The sequence below is a fragment of the Copadichromis virginalis genome, linkage group LG3 (assembly GCF_057382275.1).
Source record: "Copadichromis virginalis isolate Kocher_CV1m ecotype Utaka linkage group LG3, C_Virginalis_male_GT1.1, whole genome shotgun sequence".
NCBI lineage: Eukaryota > Metazoa > Chordata > Actinopteri > Cichliformes > Cichlidae > Copadichromis > Copadichromis virginalis.
Window position 1 is genome coordinate 23,017,595 of NC_140620.1, and position 26,722 is coordinate 23,044,316.

The window sequence follows — 26,722 nt, forward strand, 5'->3', positions numbered from 1 at the left end:
TGTATGTGCACTGCTGGTTCTGTTGTGCTGGCTCCATCGTTTAACTGACCATCATTAACAGAATGCTGGAACCCCTTATTGTGTGTTTTGTTTGGGTGTTGCAATGCGTTTAATTACACATTTAGAACGGGGGCAGAGAGGGGATAGCCTAACATATCAGAATCAGAATCAGAATCAGAATACTTTATTCATCCCGAAGGAAATTAGGGTTACAGCAGGCAGCACGCTAATGGCGCATGCGCACTCACAAAGGAACCTTCTGACCGGTATGAAACCGGAAAAGGCGCCATGTAATCCATTTATTTCAACAAAGTATCTATGTTTGGTCACTGTAACTAAATAAAGCTACTCATATTTTGTATTTTAAATGTGTTTATTTGTAGCATACTGGCATATACATGGTGGAAGTGGAAGAGATGTTTTTTAACATGAAAAACACAAATTTCCGTAATGTCTAAATTTCAAGAGTTAATGTTTTTAAAATGTGGAATGTTAATCCTTTGCATATTTATGTTTTTTTGCTATGACTTAAATATGCTTGATAAATTAGTACCTTGTTACAATCCATATTGCAGTTCATCATGAAATGTAATGAAGCTTTGTAACTTTAAAAGAAAACTTGAAGCCACAGAGTTGTGTTTACTTCCCTGGTTTGTGGGGGGGAAGTGATTAAATGATGGCTCAATTTTATCCTTATATTTATTCTTGGCTTATCAAGTATAAGCTTAATATAAATAATTAAAGTAAAGCACAAAAGAGCTGAGCATCACCTCTCAGCATCTTAATCATATCCTCTTCACACTTCTCAAGGCACACAGTCTGACCTAAAAACAATTGGTTAGTTTTCTTTGACTTTAGTGAACAGTTTCTGCTGACAAGCCACAACTTATTCAGTCTGTGCACTAGACCACACTGCACACAGAGTCATGCCCAGTAAACTTGTAGGTATAGGTGTATTTCACTGCTCTGTTTTAGAAAATAAAGAAATGCGACACATTTACATTAGTGGTTGACCACAGTGAGTGCCTGCTGTTGAAAAGAAATGAGCTGCATCCGCTTTTTTCTTTTGAGAAGCATTCATGCACAAGCAAAAAGAGCAGAAGCAACAACAGGCTTAATTTTAACTTCTACATAAGAGACAGAAGTGTTTGTCAGCATGCGAACTTTGTGAGTACTTATGATCAGCCCCATCTGGCAGCCAGCTATTTCTGAATATACACAAGACATGACATTTTACACACTGACATTCACACCAAGCCCAGCAGATGATGTACAGCTTGTTCAATTGCGATAAATGTCTTCACTTTCACTCAGATGTGATTTTGTCTTTGTCTTTTTTTTGAGACCTTTCAAATATACAAGAAGTACAGAACAAAAAATGTGCTTATTTTTTTTAAAGCATAGAAAAATGCTATTGTTCATATTACAGTTCTTCTTGATTACTTAAACACCCAAAACAGTAAAAACAAATACATTTAATATTTACGACCCATCACATATTACATTTTATCTGAATGCAACACATAAGGAATCATAGTAAAAGGCCCTAGAACATAACATGTCGTCATCTAGTGATGAGATACAGCCATAATCAAATCAAATCAAATCAAATCAAAATTTATTTATATAGCACATATTAAAAACAACAGTGTTGACCATAGTGCTTCACAGTCAATAAAAACATGAGACAGTTAAAACAAGCAATAAAAGAGGACAACAACAATAGGTAACAACGCAACAAGCTAAAACAGCCAACTAGACAGAATCAAAAGCCAAAGTAAAAAAATAAGTTTTAAGACGTAATTTAAAAGACTGGATAGACTCGGCAGTGCGAATATGAACGGGGAGGTTATTCCAGAGTCTGGGTGCCACGGATGCAAAGGCCCGGTCGCCTCTCGACTTCATTCGAGTCCTAGGTTGTGCTAGGAGCCTATGGTTGGATGATCTAAGTGCCCCGTTGGGATTGTATGAATGGAGTAAATCAGAAAGATAACTGGGCGCTAAATTATTCAAAATATTAAAAGTGAACAGAAGAATTTTAAAATCTATACGATATTTAACAGGGAGCCAATGTAATTTGGCTAAGATTGGAGTTATGTGTTCATGAATTCTCGTACCTGTTAAAAGACGCGCAGCTGCATTTTGAATTAACTGGAGTCGGCAAAGAGAGGAGTGTTGAAGGCCCGAGTAGAGGGAGTTACAGTAGTCCAATCTGGATGTAATAAATGCGTGGATAAGCTTTTCAAGGTCCTTTAAAGGAAGGAACGGCTTTGCTTTGGAAATCTGACGCAACTGGTAAAAGCTGTTTTTTACCACAGTGGACACCTGTTTCTCGAGTTTAAAAGAGCCATCCAGGAACACTCCGAGGTTTCTTACAGTGGACGAAAGATGGCTAGCGAGAGGGCCTAGGGCATCAGCTAACTGGTCTAGTGGAGTGTGGCTACCAAAGAATATGATTTCGGTCTTATTCTCGTTCAATGTAAGGAAATTATATGATAACCAAATTTTAACTTCATGCAAACAGTTGAACAGAGGTTGCAAAGAAGCAGTCACATCGGATTTCAAAGGTAAATAAATCTGGATATCATCAGCATAACAGTGAAAGGAGATGTTGTATTTACTAAAAATTAATCCCAAGGGCAACATGTACAAAGAGAAAAGAGCAACAACAATAATGAGAGGGCAGACAACGGCAGTAACATCAGTGATGATAAAGACTATTTGCTATTCACTGTATTCATTAGGTCTAATTTGAAATCTTGGTAAAGTCTGACAATCGGAAGAAAACAATGTCACTCTTACATCAGAATATTTTTTTTCTGCAGTTTGATCTTAATGACATAAATATTAGCTGCTCCAAACAGCTTCTTGATTTTTATCCTACATTTCATTGACATAGCTAGTTAAGTTTTAGCGTTGCTTTCCTAGCATAAAAGATATGAGGAATAAATAAAAAATTATACTTCACAAATATATGTATTTTTCTCAAAACTGAGATATGTAAAAAGTTTTTGGCTATTTTTCTTTTGAGCCTCTGCACTTTGCAAAGCAACAAGTTACTTTGCATGTTGTAATTGATCACAAAACATGACAAAGCTTTGTAACTTTATAAAATGACTTGTAAAGTGACAAAGTTTTTGTGGATTAAAAAACAGAAAAAGGGAAGTCACTCTTTTTTAGCCATCTTTTAAGAAGCAGCTCGATAAGGTTTATTCTGACCATTCTGACATTAGGGAACTGATATATAGCCTATCAAGTATGTTGTCTAAAAACAGTTAGAAATGAGCTGAGCACCACCTCTCAGCATCTAAATCCAATTTAGATGCTGAAATAACAGCGTTACACTTATTCAGCTTCTGAGTTCTGCTTTCACAAAGTCTCACAAAAAACATGTAAAATAAGACAAAATCAGCTTATTTTGGGTGACTCAACTGAACAGCTACTGTGACAGCATGAGATAAGCCACAACTTATTCATCTATATAACTTTTTACGTGTAGACATTCTGAGGATAAAACTGTGCAGTTATATTTCACTGCTTGCCACAAATGTGGTTCATCTGTTTTGAAAAACAAAGTGACACATTTACATTAGTGGTGAAAAGAAATGAGCTGCAGCAGCTTTTTTCTTTTGAGAAGCATTCATGCACAAGCAAAAAGAGCAGAAGCAACAAGTGCTTTAAATTCAACTTCTACATAACAGACAGAAGCATTTGTTAGCATGTGAACTTTATGAGTACTTATGATCAGCCACATCTGGCAGCCAGTTGTTTTTGAATATACACAAGACATGACATTTTACACAATGACATTCAGATCAAACCCAGCAGATGATGTACAGCTTGTACAATTGCAAAAAAAAAAAGTGATAAATGTGGATTTATGCAGTGGACTTCACTTTCACTCAGATGTGATTTTGTCTTCAGTCAGCTCTCTTTCTGCGACCTGTCAGATGTACAAGAAGTAAAGAACTAAAACAGTATTTTTTAAAGGGGGATTCATATTTCACACCAACATTAACTTCACAGGACATCAGCAAAACAACCATGAACCATTAGTTATCTTAATATTATAGTTTGTATTTAATATTTACCACCACAGATTAAATATTATTTGAATGCAATACATAAATCAAAGTTGCTCTCACCCTTGAGTTTAGTCTCATCCGGCCGTACGGTGGTGTAAATGGCTCTAGAAGATAACATGTCATCATCTAACGGAGAGATACAGCCAGAGTGAGAGGACTGACAGCCACAGTAACATCAGTGATGATCAACACTATTTTCTATTCACTGAATTCATTATATCTAATTTAAAATCTTAGGAAAGTCTGACAATCAGTGGAAAAAAAATGTCACTCTTACATTAGCCCATTATTTTTCTGCAGTTTCATCTTAATGACATAAACATCAGCTGCTCTAAACAGCTTTTTGATTTACACCTAATAGCTTGGTAGCATAGCTAGTTAAACTTTAGCATGGTTTTCCTTTTCCTAATATAGCTTTTATTTAATATTTAAAACCCATCATATTTAAATACAGCACAGTCTCATTCAGGCTTAGGGTGTAGTAAATGACGACAGAAGACAATATGAGCAGGAGTGAGAGGACAGTTATCCACAGTAACATTAGTTACAATAAATAGTATTTGCTATTCACTTTATTCTGGTAGTTTTATTTTGATGACAAGCTGTTCTGATGAACTTCTTGATTTTTAAAATACAGTGGTACCTCGAGTTGCATTCCAAAAATAATCCGAGACAGGTATAATCCTCGTAATAGCGAGGGACCACTGTAAAACAGAACAGCTTTATTGCCATTGTAAATCAGAGGTCTCGAAGTCCTCGAGGTCCGGTGTCCTGAAACTTTTCCATGTGTTGCTGTTGCAACACACCTGAATAAAATTAGTAGGTTATTAGCAAACGTATAGAACTTGATTGCATACTGAAGTGGTAACCACTAACCCTATTCTAGTAAATTTAATTAAATGTAAGTGTTTGGAAAAATGTACATACTTTTTTACATACTTTTAAATTTAAGTACTTTAATTGCACCGTGTTCATTCACTCATGAGCTGCTATACAATTAATCCAATGGCTACCTCAGCATACGGACAAGTTCTATAGAACTTGGGACACATGGGAAAGTTTCAGTTTCAGCCCTGAAGGACTGGATAGCGAGACAAAAGAACCATACAATTAAAAGTGTCAACACACTAGGTTAAAAAACGTCATTTGTTTCACATTAGTTACATGCGATTAATATTCCCAAAAAAGATTATTATGCCTGATATATTTTGACATCTGCATGTTGACTAATAACAACTAGAGATGGACCGATCCGATATTATGTATCGGTACCAGTCTGATACTGACTTTAATTACTGGATCGGAGTGAAATAGAAAATGTAATCCGATTCATTAAATATCAAAAAAGCATCTCACAAAACTTGCGACACGGCATAACTCGGCTCATAACCGTAGCACATCGGAGCAGCATGCGTCACGTGATAGAGCAGCTGTGGCGTGCAAGACGGTCGGGTCTGGTTGAGCATTTGGAGCCTGGCTACCAACCCGGCATTTCATCTCCGAGAAAGTTATCCCAGAAAGAAGTAAAGCAAGTGAGTAAGTTCATCTCTGAATGTTTGTAAAGCATTCCCGCGTTAAGCTTAACAACCGATATATGGAGCGACTCCCTCTCCTGCTGCTACTTCAATCATGAAACTGATCAATGATCAGCTGATCGTCTCTCTTGTTTGGTTTTGGCCCACTTTGCACCAGAAAGAGGAAACCAGCGGCTGAAAAACAGCAGCACGTTTAAGCTTGATAAGCTTTTGTTAGAATTTATTTAATATTACTTTCTACACCAGGATCTTTTTCTATGCAGCTGACGGCTGATAACTGTGCAGAGGCGGATCTAGCAAAGTTTAGCCAGGGGGGCCGATAGGGCATGAACAGGGAAAAGGGGGCACAAAGACATACTTTTCTTTCTTATTCTCATTTAAAATGTCTAGCTTTTAATAAATAATTATCTGAATCTTACAACCAAAATTTTAATCTGATGTAAAATGTATAGAAGTCCATTACTGTATATAGTAACTATTAAGTCTAATATACCCTAGTAAGCTATAGTACTTTTTCCTTTGGGAAGGTACCATCTGTGCAGTCAGCAGTTCTGTTGAAGAAAGATGTTAAATCTATTTAATTATTCTTGAAAACAAATGTATTTCTGTGCATTTTTTTTCCACACTGCATCGAATTAAAGTTGATTACATTGATTTAGCATCATGAGGTGGAGGGTGGTTCCCCCTTTTTTATATGCTGGGAGTTTGCAACCCTGTTAGTTAGGTTGCTTAATATTTCTGCTAAGTACTCTTTAAAATACCAGAATATGGAGGATGGAGTAGGTTTAAGTTTATTAGATTGATCAGTATTGCTGAACTATGAAATATTTTGGGTGCAGTGTATTTTTTGCATGCAGGTATAACAGAATAGCTTTAGTGTTTTGTTTTAAACTTGAGTATGAACTTATACAAAATGCAGCAAGATATTAAAAAAACTGTTTTATTGATTAAAAAACACACTATATCGGATTCATATCGGTATCGGCAGATATCCAAATTTATGATATCGGTATCAGACATAAAAAGTGGTATCGTGCCATCTCTAATGACAACTAGTGTTAATTTAATTGACCAGTCTTGCTTGCATAGTAAGGTTAGACTCAGAAACAATACAGCAGAGTGGGAGGTAGATCTAGCTCTCATGCTCCCTGTTTCTCATGAAAATGTGACAAAATCTTAAGAGCAGATATCAACACTGAAAAAAGCTGCCGAGGGACTAAAATCACAGACCAAACAATAACATAACAAGGAATATCCTAGTGTATATAATCTACTAAAGGACTGTGTTTCTACTTTGGATTTCTGTGATGCTGTAGATTTAAAGTTCATGTTTTTTTTTTTTATTCTTAAAGAGATGTTGGCTTTCTTGACCTGTTTGTGCAGAAGAGGGAGACTGGGAGGAAGCAGTAGAATTTTTGGCACCTGCTTATGAAAAAGACAAAATAAACAAGAAAAAAAGTTATTTGATGACAGCCACCAGGAATCATTGAGCATGCTTATTGTTATAAAATAAAAGTTCATGTTTTGATGAGCCAACTGTCAGCATACTTGTTTTCAAAGAAGTTTCTTCTGAGTGACTTCTGATGGTTTGTTGATGTTTATTACATTGAATCAGTCCTGCCAGTATGAGCAGAATGACCACCAATAAAACACCCAAACCAATGCACAGCCCCAGGTAGCGCTCTACGTAATGCACTGTAGGATGACCTGCAAGAAAGATAATTGCACTGTGTATTAGAAATAATTAAAATGATGTTGTAATTTACTCTAAATATTTTTATATTTATTTCATGTAAACACTCAGATAAATCCCATTCAATACAATTATGTACACCCAATGTTTAAAAAAAGGTGTTGTTGAAAAAACGGCCACATTTGGACTACACATAGCCTGTGCACAGAAGTCTGATGGACGTCAACACCAGACGTTCAGTAGAGATTGAATAAAAAGTCCTTGCCTTATGTTACAAAACAACCTCTTCAGTGGACCAAAACTGAACGTCCAAAAAATGAAAAATAGATCATCACTCTGACATCGCTTTGCGCAATGGCTATGTTCATCATAGACCATATACTGTTTCCCACTTACACACTTTTTAATGAAATGTTAAAATTTATTTAGTTAGAAAATATTGATGCATCTTACCTTCAACACTAAGCCAGCTCTCTGGTGATTCTCCAGCATCAGCAATACTACATTTGTAGAGTCCTTCATCAGATTTGGATACAGTGGGAATCATTATGTTTCCTGATGAGCTGCTCCCAGTGGACACGCCATTTTTATAGAATTTTGCAGTGTAGTTGGAGTTTGCATCCTTTTTTCTACAATGCAAGGTCACATTTTCTCCCTCCATCACAGGTTGGACAGGAATCTCCAGGATCACATGACTCTCTAAATCTAGATGGCAGAAGATATGACAGTTACCCACATGGAACAGGTATATCTAAATCTTATAAAGTTTTTATCTATCTTGTGTGAAACGTGTATGAAAAGCATATAAGAGTGAAAACAGATATAAGATCCCTTGAAAAATTATATAAATGTTTTGACTAAAACAATATATGAAAGGAATGAGAAAGTGGACACCTTCATGAGTAAATCATGTCTTATATGATTCACTATATGAAGCAAGCCAAATCTGATGCAAGTCTTTTATACCTTTTTTCTATTTCTTTTCAATATGGGTAACTTGTGTAAAATGTGATTTTTGTTAAAATTATACAAACATAGAAATCATTAATTATGACAGATGATAGCTCACAAGGTTTGCTCAAGTTGCAGTAAATATATGTTATTAAGTTATTATATTTAGCATATATGTTATTTTATTATGATTGTGATGCATTTTATCAAGAAAAAACATACCTTACAGCCAATGAAAACTACAGTACCAAATATGACACTATGCATTGCTGTAAGTGATGTACTAAACAGAAAAAATGGTGAATGGACTAAATATGTTAACACATAATTGCTTTTCTATGTACATACCAGTTACAGTGATGTTGACAGAGTTGCTTTTTTGTATTCCTCCATGTTCACACCAGTATTCTCCACTGTCAGCTGATGGGTATGCATTAATAATTTTGCAAGGTCCAATCGATGTTTCCCAGTTTGAAGCACATGGTCTAACACCTCCATTTATCTTTTTCATCACTCTCCATCCAGTCAGCCCATTTAGCCGTTCACAGCTGATAGTGACACCCTCTGATTGAAAGAACTGCTGCCTGTTTGGAACAACTTGAGGAAAACCTGAATCTGAGACAGAAAGTCAAATAAGTTTTCAAAGCATGTAAGCTTTCAAATGATAAAGATTTATACAAGCATATTTACTGTAATAGTGAATATACATATGCATGTGGTTATTTGAGAAGTGTTTTACAGGTTTATGTTGTAGCTAAACCTCTAAAACTGGAGAATAACAACTGCAGAAGTTTCAGAAACTTTGTATTGTTAAGAGATATATCAAAACTATTACACACACTATTATACACTTAAAAATACAAGCCCGCCCCCCCCCCCCACCAATATTTAAAAACTTACTATGTGTTTGAGAATCATCAGCTACTGTAACCAACAGCAACAGAACATTCAGCACTGAAAAGATTGAGAATGACAGTTTTAATATTTAACATGTTTTTAATGTTTTTGCAGTAATAAGTCCTTTGCATTTGTTAGTGAGTTACAAATATCCAAAATGAATACATGCAAATATATGGGTGCATTTTGTACATATTAATTTCCCTTGCGTACATTTCCTCTGTTACAGACTTAATATCTGTTTTATAAAAAGACAAGGTCAGTACTCACAGAGTCTGATGGTGGCAAATCTGACCTCCATGTCATCTTACTGCTGACTGCGTGAGTGTTAGACTGAACTGAAGATATATTTTTTGTAAGAACCTCCTCTTCCTGTGTTTCTGTGGTGACTGAGGCCCAACAGGGTTCGACTTCAGTCACTATGATTTCTTTTATGCCCTTTTTAATTGAATTGAATGTTTTATTAATTCTAAACTAGATACATACATACATACATATATGTATTTTTATATATATATATATATATATATATATATATATATATATATATATATATATAATGATAGGGAAGGCTTAGCCTTTCAGGCCACTTATACCAACCGTCCCTGGCATGTAAGCTCATTTGGCCATCTGCTCTTTTTTGTACAGAGCAAATGATTGTTTAAAATGTCAATCGGTTTCTTAAATCAAGTTTTATTGTTTCTTTTCGAGCTGCTAAAACTAAACTAAATCTTGTTTACACTGTCTTTTTTTATACCACTACATGCCAATAGTTCGCAAAACTGAAAGGATGGATAAGTTGTCACGGCCCATGGCTCAGCATCCAGGGAGCCGTGGGAGGCTGCGGTGGCCACACCCTCGGGCTGGGCCGCCTCCAAACCACCTGCGTCCCATCTGAGGCAATCACCGGAGGAGTACTTTAGCCAACTCTGACGGCTTCTCTTCGCCAGTCCGTAAGTTTCCTCCCAGTGTGACCAGCGTTCGGCATGGAAGCCTGTGACCTGCCTGTCCTCCTGCCTGCCTCCCTGGCTGCCTCCCTCCCTACGATTCTCTTGACGGGCACCTCTCCCCTCCAATCTCCACGGTCCTGCTCTACCTGTAAGCCTCGGCGATTTATGAAGTCTAGCTGTTTCTCTCCTGGCAACCTGCGTGCTGTTAACTGTGTCTCACCTTTTGTTGCAGTTTCCCCACGATCCCGATTATGGCGCTCCTGAGCTCCACACTCTTCGTTCCCCCTTTCTTATAGAAAAAAAGAAGAACAACATATTGCTTTCTTTACCTGCACACCTTTGTGGTCTTGCTACCTAATTCTGCTGTGCAAGGAACTGTACAATGACAATAAAAAAGGTTCATGGTAATTCTGGTGAATAGGAGTAGATGTTAAGTTTGTTTAATTTGAGCAATGGCTCTTAAAATAAAATTTCTTAAAATACAGATCTCTCAAGGCTTATCTTCACTGTAATGACTGCAGAGTACAAACTTTACTAACTGCATAAGTATGTACAAACCTGCTCAGCCGGACACCCACAGATGCTGGAGTTTTAAAAATAAGTCTGCAGACGATGTGGCATTTTCCTCTTGCGCTGAAGAATTTCAGTAATTCTTCTCATCATCTGCAGCAATGTCAGTGGTAAACACTAGATGGCAGCATAAAAGAAACCTCGTCACTATGTGATGATCCGTGGTCATCAACTGAACAGCGCAATTTTTTCTTCCTCAAACACATATTCTGACTTAAAGCCACTTTGTTTAGAATGGTATTGGTCGTTCATATGTGGATCTTTGTGACTTAAACATAAACTTTGTTTATGAAGGGATAATAAAATTATTCTAGCAAAAACTGGATTTATTTTATTACAGGTGCATATCCAGACCAAAGCAGCATTGCAGTCTGCTCATAAAACATTTATAATCAAATGCTAAGTTTGAAGTTAGTGCAACTAATTTAAATGAAGTCATCAAGTGAGTACACAATGCAGATGAACTGTTATGATCAGTAGGAGAGAGATTTAATGGAAAAACGACTAGGCAAAAGTCTCCAATGACTTATAATAACATATACTGTGGTAACTCTGGATGGTGACGTGCCACTGAGATGCAATTTCCTATACCAGGGTGCAATGTTGTTCTGCTTATCCAATTTATGGTCAAATTATCCAGTTGTCATAGGGCAAAAAAGCAGGGGGTAGTCCATACAGGCTGTCATCTTGCTGTAGAGCAAACACTCAAGAAAAATTGTTAAAGAAAGCACTGTGCGTAATTTAGTCTGCACAAAAATGGTAAAAAAAATCCTACTTGCACCAACTGGTTAGATCATGATTTTTTTTTTTTCAGATGTGCCCTTACAGATGAAGGTGTCGTGTCAGCATGTGATTGTTTTATATCCTGTTTCTCAGACATAAGACATGAAAATGGCTGGTCTCACAGTGGGTTTTGTTCTGTGGGTTTCAGCAAAGACAGAAGCAGCTTCTCATAAGGCATCTGCACATGACATGCCTAAATATAAAGGACTACTCAACAGCTAAAGCTTGGAGCAAAGGAGTTTGCAAAAATATATTAATTCACTGCAAATCTGTGATTATGATTGATCTGTCATTTATATAGTTGTGTAGTGTACAACAATGGCTTCATGAGTACCTGTGTTACCTGTGAATAAATTTGTGTGTATTTATAGTATCAAAAACTTGCATACTGCAGTTTTGAATGTTTTTGTTTTTGGCAGAAGGAGAGTTAAAAATATAAAGAAAGAAAAATTAAATCAATACATAAAGCTCTGTAAATTATCTGGTGAATCTAAAAATTTTACTAATTGATATTACATGGAGCAGTGGGTGGTGTGAGGTGTTGGTATTAAGCCTGTTTTGGGCTAAACACAATGGCTGTTTCACTGGATCAACCTTACCAAGAGAAAAACAGAAAAAATGATGTTGAAAATGGATTTGGAAAAAAAAAATGGTTTTATGGAAGATGTTGTGATCCTTAACCATCCAGTGGATGGTTTTTCGTTTTCACATGTGTAAGATATCGAAACCCTCAAAATCTCAACAGAAGGAGTTTTTAGTTTCTCAGCTTTAAGTTTAAGTTCAAGTTTAATTACTTTAAATTACTAGTCTTATTTGGAGTATTTTTTATCAGTTAAAAATTCTCATGGTGTGTAGCACTTGGGTCCTGGGTTCAAATCCTGGCTGGGTCTTTTTGTATGGCTTTTACATGTTTTTCCCATGTCTGCATGACCTCCCTCTGCAGTCTTGCTCCATGCATGAAACTGTCTTACTTAAAATGTCAATCAGTTTGTTGAATCAAGTTTTATTTTCTCTTTCCCAGCTGCTAAACCTGAACTAAATCTTGTTCACATTATCTTTTGTTTCCACTACACCCCGTTGATCTACAACACTGAAAGCAGTTCAGTGAGTTACTTAGATACCTGGAATAACATCATAACGTCCTTCTAGGAAACCTTGGATTATGGTATTCATTTGAATGGTACTTTGACACCTACCAATTATTTTAACACTGCAGACTATGCATAAAACATTGCTAAAAGGGTGTGGCGGAGGTGTGGTCCCTGGCGTAGCTGCAGGGGAGGGGTGGAGCGGTGAGCTCATGGGGGTGGTACCGGGAGGCAGGTGAGCTACAGGTGGTGGCGATTGTGTCATGAGTGCTTAAAGAGAAGTCTGCAGATAATGTGGCATTTTCCTGTTGTGCTGAACAATTTCGGTAATTCTCCTCATCATCTGCAGCAATGTCAGTGGTAAACACTAGATGGCAGCATAGGAGAAGCTTCTTCACTCTGTGACGATCTGTGGTCATCAACTGAACAGCATGATGTTGTTTTATTTCTTCCTCAAACACATATTTTGAGTTAAAGTTTATGAATGGATAATAAAATTCTTCTAGCACAAACTGGCTTTATTTTGTTATAGGTGCAAATCCAGAAGAAAGCAGAGTTGTACTCATGTTCATAAAACATTATAATCAAACATTACGTTTGAAGTACTGTACTTCTACTGTACAATATAAAGCGGACTATATAAATAAAATTGAATTGAATTGAATTGAAGTAAGTACAACCTGTTTAGATACAACATGCTCTGAAGTTTTACAATTTTCTGTATCAGAACAGTAAACCGATTATTTTATGCTCACTGAAATCATTCACACATCCTGACTTCTTCACTTTTCTTGTTAAGCATGTGCACACAAATGTTTCTGTCCCATCATGCTTTGCAGGAATGTCATTTTTTCAGTATAAGCAGTCTAAAAAAAGTACCCTGTGGGTTTTACTTTAGTGGAACCAGGTAGAGTCTCAGTACATCAAAGTAGTCCATGACTTCAGAGACAGCTCAAACTTCATACCAGGATACTTCGTTATGCGTCCATGCTGGTGTGCAGGGCCTCAATAGGGGATGTATGGTGAGGCTCTTGATATCTCTCTCTATATACTTTTTAACTGTCGTGGTCCTGAGTCTGGTGACTCAGGGTTTTGTGTTTCTTTAATATGATCTTGTTTATTCTGATTATGTTCTCCATTAAGATTTAACATCTGTTAGGTTTCTGTTCTGTGCCTGTCCTGGTCTCTCTTCTCTGTGTTCCCTCTGTCTGTCTATGATGTCATTATGTCTGCTCGTGAGTCTGTGTCTGTTTAGTCCTGTGTCACGTCTGGGTCTCTGTGTCTGTCGTGTACTTCCTGTTTTACTTTGTAGGTCTGTGCCTTATGTTAGTGCATTCAGCTATGTGCTCTCCCTGGCTGTATCCCAATTCAGGGTCTGCAGCCTTAAAGGCCGCATTTTAAGGCCGATTACGTCACAGTGGCACTCCGAAGGCTGTCCCAATTCAAAGGCTGCTCGAAATGCGGCGCTCAAATGCGTCCTTCATTTCCCTGAATTTTAACGCTGTGGCAGTGTAGACTTCGTGGCCCAACATATCCCACAATTCATAGCGCGGCAGTCGGTGTGGATAATTTTGCCGCAGACGGCAGAAGCGGAGCAGCCGAAGAGTAAACTGTGAAAAGTAAGTACTGAATATTATTTCACTTATTTATGTGAAATGTTTAATAATGAGGAACAATAAAACATTACTGTTGGCCACATGTCGGCAAAGTTATGTGACATTAGCGATGTTTGTACGCTCAGCTTTTACTTGCCTTTAAAGCCTTTAAAATATAATAATACAATAGTCGACCTTAATCTTACAGAGAATATGATGATTTTGTGGATAATTAAAGTCAGTCATTTATCCACAAACACAACAAGCTGAAAGTCAGTGATGCTGCTCGGTTTGCAGTCCTGAATATCACGGCACAAGCAGGATTCACTGCACTGTTAATGTTAGCTATGTTATATTGCTGCCTCTGTTCGGTGGTGTCGAGCCAAACGGACTTTAACGTGTGTTTGAACGAGCTGACGGTTCACTCGTTAAGCTGAAAGAAAGATGCTTTAATCACAGGAGTCACACATGTGTCCACTGTACCATCTGGGAACTCTTCTTGTTTCGTAATAACACAAACACTAAATCCTCCTATTTGTAGCAGTGTATACACCTGAGACTGTCACCTGTCTGTCCTGCACTCTTTCTCTGTTTCTTTCTCTCTGATTGTGTAATAAAAGTATGAACATGTGTTTATAAGTTACACTTGTGTTTGAATCCTGCAGCTTATCACACATTTGATTTCCATGTGTGACATCTGCAAGTGTCCAGAGTGAGGACAGACTGAGGGACACACTGCTGCACATCATCTGCTTGGAGTCATTTTTGACCAGGACATGTCCTTCAACGCACATATTAAACAAATATGTAAGACTGCTTTCTTCCATTTGCGCAACATCTCTAAAATTAGAAATATCCTGTCTCAGAGTGACGCTGAAAAACTAGTTCATGCATTTATTATTTCCAGGCTGGACGACTGTAATTCATTATTATCAGGATGTCCAAAAACTCACTGAAAAGCCTTCAACTAATCCAAAATGCTGCAGCAAGAGTCCTGACAGGGACTAGAAAGAGAGAGCATATTTATCCTGTTTTGGCTTCCTGTTAAATCCAGAAGTGAATTCAAATCCTGCTCCTCACATACAAGGTCCTAAATAATCAGGTCCCATCTTATCTTAATGACCTTATAGTACCATATCACCCTATTAGAGCGCTTCGCTCTCGCTCTGCAGGCATACTTGTTGTTCCTAGAGTATTTAAAAGTAGAATGCGAGGGAGAGCCTTCAGTTTTCAGGCCCCTCTTCTGTGGAAGCAGCTTCCAGTTTGGATTCGGGAGACAGACACTATCTCTACTTTTAAGATTAGGCTTAAAACTTTCCTTTTTGCTAAAGCATATAGTTAGGGCTGGACCAGGTGACCCTGAATCCTCCCTTAGTTATGCTGCAATAGACGTAGGATGCCGGGGGATTCCCATGATGCACTGAGTTTTTCCTTTCCAGTCACCTTTCTCACTCACTATGTATTAATAGACCTCTCTGCATTGAATCATATCTGTTATTAACCTCTGTCTCTCTTCCACATCATTCCAGTGTTTTCAGTGTGGGAGAAAGTACTCAGGGCCTTCAAGTTACACACTATGAAAGGCAGCAACAAGTGTAATATTCAGAAACCTAAAGTATGTATCAGCAGCAGAATGGACCTAAAAATAAATGTTTGTTTCAGTTCTATGAAGCTTTGAGTATTTTGGATCAGTAGCACTGCTGTGTTTGTTGCATCATATTGCTGTAATTGTTTATATGCTTTAAATATTCTGAGGTAAGTTGATCTATAGTGTTACATCATACTGTATACTTTCTGCCCAGTTTGATCCATTTAGCAGACGTCAGCCTGTTTAAGGCTCTGATGTCTATTCTGTATGACTTAAAGCAGTTATGACATGGTCTGATTTTCTCACCCAATAAAGGAATATTTCATATATCAGTCTACTCTTCATTCTATCAGAAACAATTATCACAGCTCGTACATTTTCTTTTTACACATATATGTAAGCATTGAGCCAAATTTAGTAATGCCAACATACTGAAGGAACAACATTTGTCTCTTATATATGATACACCTATATATGCACTGTCAAAGATACTTGTCTTTGAGTGAAGATTTTGAGGTGATAAGACATATAAATAGCTGCAAATTGAATCTTTACTGAAGCAAAGTATTTGACACAGAGTTCACTCACATGTGCTGTACCAGTGTACCTGCACATGTGATGTGACAATAGAAGTGATTTGATTTGAGAGTTCAAACTCACTGCTGTAATAACTAATAATGATTAATAAAATAATTATAATATTGGCCATATCATATTTACACTGACTTTAGTCTCATGAACAACATTAACTATTTGTTATTTACTAGTACAGAAATGAAGCCCAAAAATCATGTTTTACAGTCCTGTAGTCTCAGCCTCAGATACTTATTAAATCACACAAAGCTCATGTAGAAACAAACAAACAAAATATATTCTCCTTCATTTCTTTCAACCACACGTTTCCCGCTATCATGGTTGGTTGGCAACCTGGGCAGCGCGACGGAGGCTAGACCGTCCCATTTCACAAGCCTCACACTTCCGGCCTTAGCGGTCTTTGAGTATGCGGCCCTTGAGGACCATTGAGGCTGCGTACTAAGGCTGCAGACCCTGAATTGGGATACAGCCCCTGTCTCGTCAGTGTACTCAGCGTCAGCCGTGTTTCCCAGCTGTTTCCTCGTTGCTCTGTTCACCTCTTGTATTATTTAGTGTCTGCATCTTCCCCTGCTGGTTGTTCCATCATACCCTCACTTTCACTGTGTGTTCTGTTTGCCAGCCTGTTTAGTTTGTTCTGTGTTCCCAGTTTAGTTAGTTGTTTTTTTTGTTTTGTTCAGTTTCTTTCCAGCAGTAAAGCTGAGCATTTTGAGTTACTTCTGCCTCCGTGAGTCCTGCATTTTAGGTCCTATCTTCCTGCCTGCCTGCACACATTCATGACATTAACCTTGGAAAACAGAACTTATGTCTTGATAATAATTATAATTTCCACATTTTTAGAATGTGCATTACTGTTTCAGTGATGCATTTTCTTTACTTACTTCCAACAACTAAGTTACATATGGTCTCTATGTCTTTCAGTTTCATATTGCTTTGTGATATTTGGCTGACAAAATGAAGTTTAAAATTTTTTTCTCTGACATAAAATACACTTTTGGACATCATGTATTTTACACACACATTTCTTTAAATGCACACATTATAAATGTAATTGAATTTACTTAATTACTTCCCTCTTTGCATATTGAGATTCATATCACTAAACATGATAGAAACATATTATTTTTAAATTTAGATAAGACACAGGAGGACAGACGCTTTTTATCACCTTTAAAAATCACCTTTAAACCTTATTTTTAGGAAGTAGTTTGGTGGTATTTAGGCTTGTTTCCTGTTCATCTTTCACTACTATGGAAGAAATATAGTATCATCAGAATTCAAGTATTTTTAGACATTGAATTTATGACACTGAATTTTTATCCTCCAAATTTCCCTGCAAAAATATTCACCTGCAAAAATTCACGTGCAAAAAATTCACCTGCAAAAATTCACCTGAAAAAAATTCACCTGCAAAAATTCACCTGCAAAAATTCAACTGCAAAAGTGATGAACTTTAATGACCCAAGCCAGAGCAATCAGCACCAGATCGAGTCGAGTGGCTCTCAGCCAATTAAATTACGCTGTTTGATCACATGACACCGTTAGCCAGCAGTGTGTCTCCTGAAAGAGAGCTGTTTAAAGGTGAGTGATTAAGTTTTTCTCCTAAATAGAGATCATTACAGAACGCCTAGTCCTACTTAAAATCCCATTTATTTATTTTTTATCATCTACTGGAACTAAGGAAAACGTTTGACTAACTCAAAGACAATTTCCACGCCTCCCCTGCCTGACTGCAGAGGCAGTTTTGAATTTAGGAGCAGCAAGATGGAAGCGGCAAACCCTGGCGATTCTCCGGTAAGTATATTGTTTTTTTATCTTCAAGTTTGTCTTTTGAAACGTTAATGTTATTAAAATCTGTTGCTCACGTATAAAGTACACAGACGGTGTCTTTGCTCAACTCGTCTGAGGCGTGTCTCACTAAGCGCTACATGCTAGCATCCTGCTAACCGAGCTACCCTTTACATGCTGGGCTTTAGAAAATAGGATACTCGTTAAAAAAATACTCCGCAGATATTGATAGATAGACGAACACTGCAAATATAATGTTGTAAACGAAAACGGCCTTTGGTGAAGTGGTAAAATACACCATGAATAAAGCCATAGAGTGACTTGGCTGCCATGGTTGCAGAACGGCCTGATTTAATGACAAGAATGGGGAAGAGTGAGGCGAAGTGAACCAAAGCCACAAAACACGGTCAGACAAGGCGGCAAAAGGGCAGTGATCTGTCCGTCAGTATGAAGTTGGTGTGTGCTTTGGTGAACAAAAACTCCAGACTGGTAGCAGGAAGATGGGAGACTCGTGTTTCACTGGAATAGTGGTGAATTAAAACATCCTTTGTTGGGGACATTTCGGTGTAAATGCATCCATACAGGTGAGACAGAGGCAGACCAGACAGTGAAGAAAACAAGGCAAACATTAGAAATATTAAAACGGAAATATAGGATTAATATAACATACAATTTGGGAAAATGTAAGGAACGCAATGTAAATGATATTGTAAAGTCATTAAAACAGCATACTCTGATTAAAAGAAACATGTAATTGGGTAGGATAATAATGTTAAAAAAACATGTACAAGATGGGTATGTATACTTGTAGCCAGAATTTAACAACTATAAAGTTGTAGCATGTCAGTACCTTACCCCATCCATTATATCCCCACTTTCAGAAAAGGATATGGTCAATATCTTTACAAATACTATCTAAACTTAAACTGGATATTCCCTCTGCTTCTTCTGCTTCTCGTATACACCCTCAGGGTTTGTGATCAGCTAGCGGCTGATATGATCATTAATCCTGTAAAATAATATTTTCGGTTTATGAATCTGTTAGCATGGATTTCTTAATCAGTTTCCACTGTTAGCAGAAGTTGTGCATGCAGTTTTGGTGTGCTGCTCTCCAAGACTACAAGCTGCGTTAAAGTTGGAAGTAACTGCCCGATGTTCCACTGTTGAAGATCAGCTGTGCCCATTTGTTGCACATTGTGGGTATGGAGAAGTTGAGGCCCTTGCAGGCTACCCACAATTTCCCCAAACTGAGCGATTATACATCTTGCTTCCATATTTGTATCTTGTGTCACTAAAAATACATTTTATTTTGGTTTTATACATTGATTAATGACCTGCAGAATCTCCTTATCATATTAAGTGATTCATAATTGTCACTTTATGCTTTCTCCATCTTGAAAGTGATGACATCCTTGCATTACATCCTTTAGGTTCATTTTCTGCAGGCAGGTTTCTGACAGAACAGGCAGATTTGCACTATAACCTGCAGCAATGGACACATAAAGAAATGAAAAATTACATGTATGTGCTAACTTTCTAAACACTGCTACATTAATGATTAAGTAGATAAAACATTTATGTCAGCCTTGGCTCATAGTTCATTTAAAGACAAGAACTTTGTGTGTGTTTCAGGTCCTGCACTCTCAAAGACTGAATGAACCAGCATTGCAGCCATGGGTCACTGTGAGCATCACAGGGAAGGTTGAAGCCGCCCACTGCAGCTGTAAGGCCGGAGTCACGGAGACCTGCACCCACGTCACTGCTCTTCTGTTTAATGTTGAAGCAACAGTGTTGATCCGTGGCACAAGGACTGTTACAGATGAACCTGCATACTGGGTTTTGCTGGGTAATATGACCAAGATACAGTCAGTGGTTGGCCATAGCATAGACTTCTCCTCTTCAGCTGCCCAAAAAAAGGCTCTTGATCAAAACATAAACAGACCATCTGTAGTGACAGGTAAAAGGAGCAGTCCTCAAAAAAGAAATCCCACCTGCTACTGTGGAGGAGTTGTCACTGCTATAATGCCATCATGTTTTATCTAGGGGTCTAGATTTATGTCTATAGTGCACTGCCGTGTAAATAATTTGCATTTACTGAATGAGTATCACTGTTCAAAAATTGAATAAAGAAACAAACTAATTTTTGCCTTTTTATTTTATTAAAACCACTTTATAGAACATCACATCAGTTACAATGTAGAATCCATGTCACTGGAGAATTTTGATTCAATAAACAGTAAAAAGGTGAGCTGTGAAGACCAAGGACAAGTGCAGTTCACAGGTTTTCTATCCAAGGAATCCCAGAAGATTGCATGGTGTCATTGCCCAACAGTTGTTTGCAGGACATATGGACTCAACCTCAACAATCCCTCACACTGAGCAGCATGAAGTGACAGTGCAGAGGAAAAACTCCCCTTTAACAAGAAGAAACCTCCAGCAGAACCAGAACCCGGTTGAGTACCAGCAGCCATCTGGGTTTGGAGGAGAGAGACAGAGACACAGAACTACCAAAAGTATAATTTTTTTATGTGATTGACTGTTGTTGTAATTCAAGCCCTGAGTGTAGAGCAGGTAAGATATAAAGTTGCATCCTAAATTCCATGCTCATGCAGAGTGTTTAGTTTATGACTTTTTCACCTGGTCATTTCTTAATGAACAGATGGTCTTTTAGGGTTGACCAAGCTGGTACCTTGACTCTGTTCTCTGCAAGATGTTGCAAAAAACAAAATCATATGGAGACAATATTGGACACAAAAAATATATAACAATTTAGTTAAATGTAGCATTAACTCATAAGTCTTGCTAAAGTAAACCTTGTATTCTGATTCATCACAGCAGCAGTTAAGTTGGATGATGTCAGCAACTGCAGCAAGTGTCTTGCTGACTGAATAATTTCATCTTGCATAATCTGAAACAAAGACAGAAACAATTTATAAATTAACGTTCGATAAAATCTAAAAATTAATCATTTATTAGATACCAATATGAATATGTCTACCATAAAACTTGTGTGGAGTGAAGTTACATTCAATCAAGATGGTCTGGCATGCTACAACTTTGTAGTTGTTAAATTCTGGCTACAAGTATACATTGTGTTCTGGGGGCCTCTGGATGTCTGGAGTTTTGATCTCCTCCATACCTGCTTGATACCATAAAGGACGGGGCTGTGGCTCCCCACACTCCCTAGCAGATCATTACATGGAGAAACCTTTGGAATGCAAGCATGCTGATCCACACAGGTATGCACACAGGTGTACACATGGGTATTCACAGACGCGGACTACAGCTTTCTTGGCTGCTGCCTCAAAGCACACTGTGCGCTGTCTATCTTGCGTGTTGCACAATATCGTTTATTATTTAGTAACTATTGATATCTATGGCTAGCTAGTTTATTGTGATGGTGCTTTTTTTTTTCTATTATTATGTTGCTCTTTGTTGTTTGCTGTCTCCTCTGTTTTTTTCTCCATACAGGTGACCCAGGAGTTGTTTTTTTTTGTTTGTTTGTTTTTCTCTCTTCCCCCCCTTCTCACCGTCTCTTCCCCCCTTTGGTTTTCTTTCTTTCTCTCCCCCTCTTTCTTTCATTCTTTCCCCCTGTCCTATCCCACAGTCATGTCTGTCCCGTTTGCAACTGAAAATAAAATAAATTCATAATTATAATAAAGGTCAATCAAATGGACCAATATGGCAAGGCCATGATGATCCACTTGGTAAAATAAATCCGCTTGGCATCTTTCTTGGCCTCAAGACAACAATTCTGATGGCTGAAGATCCAAACGGGACAAAAAAAAAAAAAAAAAAAAGTATACATACCCATCTTGTACATGTTTTTTTAACATTATTATCCTACCCAATTACATGTTTCTTTTAATCAGAGTATGCTGTTTTAATGACTTTACAATATCATTTACATTGCGTTCCTTACATTTTCCCAAATTGTATGTTATATTAATCCTATATTTCCGTTTTAATATTTCTAATGTTTGCCTTGTTTTCTTCACTGTCTGGTCTGCCTCTGTCTCACCTGTATGGATGCATTTACACCGAAATGTCCCCAACAAAGGATGTTTTAATTCACCACTATTCCAGTGAAACACGAGTCTCCCATCTTCCTGCTACCAGTCTGGAGTTTTTGTTCACCAAAGCACACACCAACTTCATACTGACGGACAGATCACTGCCCTTTTGCCGCCTTGTCTGACCGTGTTTTGTGGCTGTGGTTCACTTCACCTCACTCTTCCCCATTCTTGTCATTAAATCAGGCCGTTCTGCAACCATGGCAGCCAAGTCACTCTATGGCTTTATTCATGGTGTATTTTACCACTTCACCAAAGGCCGTTTTCGTTTACAACATTATATTTGCAGTGTTCGTCTATCTATCAATATCTGCGGAGTATTTTTTTAACGAGTATCCTATTTTCTAAAGCCCAGCATGTAAAGGGTAGCTCGGTTAGCAGGATGCTAGCATGTAGCGCTTAGTGAGACACGCCTCAGACGAGTTGAGCAAAGACACCGTCTGTGTACTTTATACGTGAGCAACAGATTTTAATAACATTAACGTTTCAAAAGACAAACTTGAAGATAAAAAAACAATATACTTACCGGAGAATCGCCAGGGTTTGCCGCTTCCATCTTGCTGCTCCTAAATTCAAAACTGCCTCTGCAGTCAGGCAGGGGAGGCGTGGAAATTGTCTTTGAGTTAGTCAAACGTTTTCCTTAGTTCCAGTAGATGATAAAAAATAAATAAATGGGATTTTAAGTAGGACTAGGCGTTCTGTAATGATCTCTATTTAGGAGAAAAACTTAATCACTCACCTTTAAACAGCTCTCTTTTAGGAGACACACTGCTGGCTAACGGTGTCATGTGATCAAACAGCGTAATTTAATTGGCTGAGAGCCACTCGACTCGATCTGGTGCTGATTGCTCTGGCTTGGGTCATTAAAGTTCATCACTTTTGCAGTTGAATTTTTGCAGGTGAATTTTTGCAGGTGAATTTTTTTCAGGTGAATTTTTTGCACGTGAATTTTTGCAGGTGAATTTTTGCAGGTGAATATTTTTGCAGGGAAATTTGGAGGATAAAAATTCAGTGTCATAAATTCAATGTCTAAAAATACTTGAATTCTGATGATACTATATTTCTTCCATAACTTCCTTCCATGGACTCTTGTTGAGCCGCAAATCTTAAAATTTGTTCAAACTTTGCTCAGGTTAGAAGGAGTTGATTTCTGTGTCCAGATGCCAATTAAAATCTAAAACTCAAAGATCACAGGAGAAGAGCAGAGTTCTTTGCCAGTTGGTTTATTGAACGGTCAAGTCCTGTCACGGTCCAGCAGATCTGCCAGAGAAAAATTCTGCTATTGTGTTTTCTCTCTTTCCCCTCTCCCCCTCTCACTCTCTCTCTGTCGCCTGGGCGGAGTTCAATGTGGGCTCCCGCCTATGGCCTACATACCTGGGAGATGAGTAACACCTGCGTCTTATTAAGCAGCTTCTACGTAAGGGAAGAAGCGAGACAGCTCTTCGCTGGATCGTTGCTTGGCCTGTGTCAGTGAAATCCTGGCTAGGACACTGCTAATCTAGTTCCCTTGGTTTTTCTGCTTGTGTTAACATGTCGTTTCCTTGTGTACAGACACCCTAGATCTGCCCTTGTTCCTTACAGAGATTGTGGTGCGAGAGAGGAGTGAAAGACTGATGAGACACCAGAACAGACAGATGAGGAGTAAGGGTGTTCCCCTGCTTTCCCCTGTGGATTCCCTGGAGCCCTGATCCCTGCACCCTTGTATATAGCACTTTGTCACTGTCACACATTTCACCTGGTGTTTGTGAATAACCCCTCTGTTCTTCCTTTGAACAAACAAGTCCTGCGTTTGAGTCCTTCCTGTTACCGTAACAAGTTCAGCAAAACATAGGAAAAGCAAAAAAGTTCCCCTATGGTGCTCACCGTGAGACATGCAGATCAAAAACCAACACAAACAGACAAATAACAAAATCCATCCGGGTGCATCTGACCCATCTTTGTTAGTGTCAGTGACCCCTGCTTCTGCTGGTGGGTATTTTTCCATTGTAATATGTAATATTAATTACATATTAATATGTAATATGTTTTCAATACTTTCCCCCAATCAGCTGTCAATTTGCACAAAACTACAAATATCAAACATATTGCAAAGAGAAAACAATTAATCCTTCTGACAGCTTTGTCAGGTTAGCAGCCAGTGGTGAGTGGTGACGCTTCACATTTGATAAATATTGTCATGCTATTTATCAGGCTCACCATCCATCCAGCTCACCGTCTGCTCAGACACAAAAGCTGTACGTACAGTCTAAGACACAACAGAGTGGACAGCATCATCACACACAGAACAAGGTTTTTCAACAGCTCTTCACCGCAACTGTCAGACTGATGGCAAAACAAAACAAAAAACAACTGAAAACCTAAAGTAACACAGCACTACCTCACCCACTTCGAATGTACAACAGGATTAAATCACTGACTAATGTGCAATATCATGTGTGCCAATACTAGAAAGTGTATTACCACCCTCTCTGTGCACTGTTTTTGTATATAGTAAATACTATGATTGCTCCATTCTTTGTTTTATTTCTATTTTCCTTTTTATTTTGTTGATTTGTCGTTATCCTGTAAAAAATGTAACTGACCCTGAGAGCTCTGCACAAGAATTCCCGTGTGGATGGACTGTTGGTCCTTTGCACAAATGGCAAATAAAAATCTTGAAATTTGAACTAAAACACTAGTTTTTTAAAGGATAGAAAAGAAAAACTGCTATTGTTCGTAATACATACCAATACTAACATCACAGGGCAGTTATGGGAAGTTCTCCAACAGGCATGGGAAAAACTTTCCAAGGAATATTTTGATGTTTTTGTAGAAAGAATGTTTTATGTTTTTTATGTTTTTTCAGGTGTTATAGCTACCAAATGTGGCTACTTCGATGATAAATTTCTGTCTATAATTTTGTTTTTAACTCCAATTGCTTATTTGTACTATATTTTCATTTAAGAGTGCAACGAGACAGTAAACTGGATCTTTTTCAATTTAAAAATGAAAAATTAGGGAACAGTATTGTGTATAGTTTTTCTGTACTCACTCAGTGTCATCATGCAGAACATCAAACATCACATGGGAGGAATGTAATCCTGTTTTACACACAGTAGAGTTAATCAGTCACCACACTACACTATCCAAAAGCAGCTTCCCTGTGATCTTCGTGAAACATACATGTCTGGTGAAGTCACGTGACTGATTTTTGTTATTGTGAATGGATGAAAATGAATGATCAAGCGTTAATAGAGATAACATGACACAATACAGTTTTAACCTCAGCCCTGAGATTCATTTTAAATGAAAAAATTAAAATATTTTCTCTTTTAAATTATAGCAGGTAGCCGGCTTTGCAAAGTGACATAACGACCATCTTGTGGAGGAAATGATGATTCCTTATTGTCTGGTTGTTTACTTCTAACTAAAATACTTTGTGGGTTAGTGGTTAACATCTTAAAGTTTGAAATATGATATAATTGCTAGAAAACATTTATTCTTTTTGAAAATGTAGAATTTATACATCGACAAACATTTGACATACTTGCTGTTCGTAGCATTTTCAGTGGGAGAAAGCTCCAGCCGATCCAGGAGAGAAGGACAACTGCTGACTAAGTGAAAACCTGTAGTGATCCCATATGTGTCAGGAGTACCGGAACAGCTGAGACACATTTTTCTAAACACCGTGTCTCTGTGGCTTTTAAACCCCAAAGCACACTGCGCCAAAATCGTGGACAGGGAGGAACGCTAGCTTGAGCGCAGAGTCAAGGAGGCCATTTACATGAAAAGGGAAAGACCATCTCTGAATCGAGGAGGGTTCCTAAGGGTACATCGCCATCTTGCAATGCTGTGATTGCAGCCATTCCCCAACTCTCTGTGAATGGTACTCATGGCCATTGGTCAGTGGTTGTTGTTCAATGGTCATGAGAATTTGCATAATTAAGATTAAGGAACTGACCTCCCAGCCCATTATTCCTTCAGTGGGCTGGTTTCAGTCATTATGCAAATGTACTGTTTATAAGATTTGGGGAAACCTGCAGTCAGCTGGTTTTATTTTTCCTACATCTGGCTTTTTTTTTTTTTTTTCAAATTGATTAAAAATGTATTTTGCAATTTATTTAGATTTTTCAAGGGAAAAAATACAACCGATGACATGTCTTAAAAACTCAAAACAAAGAAACGGTTTGTATCAAAAATGACACAAAGGGGTTAATGCATTAGCTTTGCAAGAACAAGAACTTTATTAATAAAATATATGTGGGGTATTTTGTGGCAATATATTTATAAACCTTTTTCTCATACTGTACATATACTGAAAGCAAAAGTCATGTTACATACATTTATTTTAGAATTATATTCCCCCAAATTCAATATTCCATATAAGACAAGTCTTGTGTTGACAACATTATTCAGAAACACCATTTTTACCATAAATGAACATTGTGTTGATGGCTTATGACATTATAGCTTCATGTTTAAGCTAGATTTGTCACATTGTGTTGCCACAGACGCCACAGTGAATATATTTTTAAAAATTGCAACAGCACTCTCAT

At 37.7% G+C, this 26,722-nt stretch overlaps 2 protein-coding genes across 2 annotated transcripts; both read right to left on the bottom strand.

Annotated features, from left to right (window-relative positions):
* Positions 1-3,888: 3,888 nt before the first annotated feature.
* Positions 3,889-12,817, bottom strand: LOC146713485 (uncharacterized). The gene is made up of 9 exons (XM_085438271.1): positions 12,661-12,817; positions 10,163-10,400; positions 9,919-10,055; positions 8,613-8,879; positions 7,767-8,018; positions 7,169-7,327; positions 6,992-7,042; positions 4,146-4,211; positions 3,889-3,943 (listed from the first exon to the last, which is right to left on the bottom strand). Exons 1-9 carry the CDS (start codon positions 12,815-12,817, stop codon positions 3,921-3,923), a joined length of 1,350 nt encoding a protein of 449 aa, XP_085294397.1. The 3' UTR covers positions 3,889-3,920.
* Positions 12,818-20,284: 7,467 nt separating this feature from the next.
* LOC146713486 (uncharacterized) lies at positions 20,285-23,077 on the bottom strand. The gene is made up of 4 exons (XM_085448388.1): positions 22,927-23,077; positions 22,714-22,826; positions 20,928-21,022; positions 20,285-20,817 (listed from the first exon to the last, which is right to left on the bottom strand). The coding sequence occupies exons 1-4, from the start codon at positions 22,973-22,975 to the stop codon at positions 20,763-20,765; spliced, it is 312 nt and encodes a 103-aa protein (XP_085304514.1). The 5' UTR covers positions 22,976-23,077; the 3' UTR covers positions 20,285-20,762.
* Between the last annotated feature and the right edge of the window lie 3,645 nt (positions 23,078-26,722).

Bases quoted from the DNA above. Each gene is read 5' to 3' on its own strand.
- LOC146713485 (XM_085438271.1), bottom strand. From the start codon at position 12,817: ATGACACAATCGCCACCACCTGTAGCTCACCTGCCTCCCGGTACCACC. The intron at 7,328-7,766 runs GTAAGATGCATC...TCTTTCTTGCAG, and splicing joins GAGCTGGCTTAGTGTTGAAG to GTCATCCTACAGTGCATTAC. The intron at 4,212-6,991 runs GTCAAGAAAGCC...TCTCTCCGTTAG, and splicing joins TCCCTCTTCTGCACAAACAG to ATGATGACATGTTATCTTCT.
- LOC146713486 (XM_085448388.1), bottom strand. From the start codon at position 22,975: ATGACACCGTTAGCCAGCAGTGTGTCTCCTAAAAGAGAGCTGTTTAAA. The intron at 22,827-22,926 runs GTGAGTGATTAA...ACTGGAACTAAG, and splicing joins TAAAAGAGAGCTGTTTAAAG to GAAAACGTTTGACTAACTCA. The intron at 21,023-22,713 runs GTAAGTATATTG...TCTTTGTTTCAG, and splicing joins CAAACCCTGGCGATTCTCCG to ATTATGCAAGATGAAATTAT.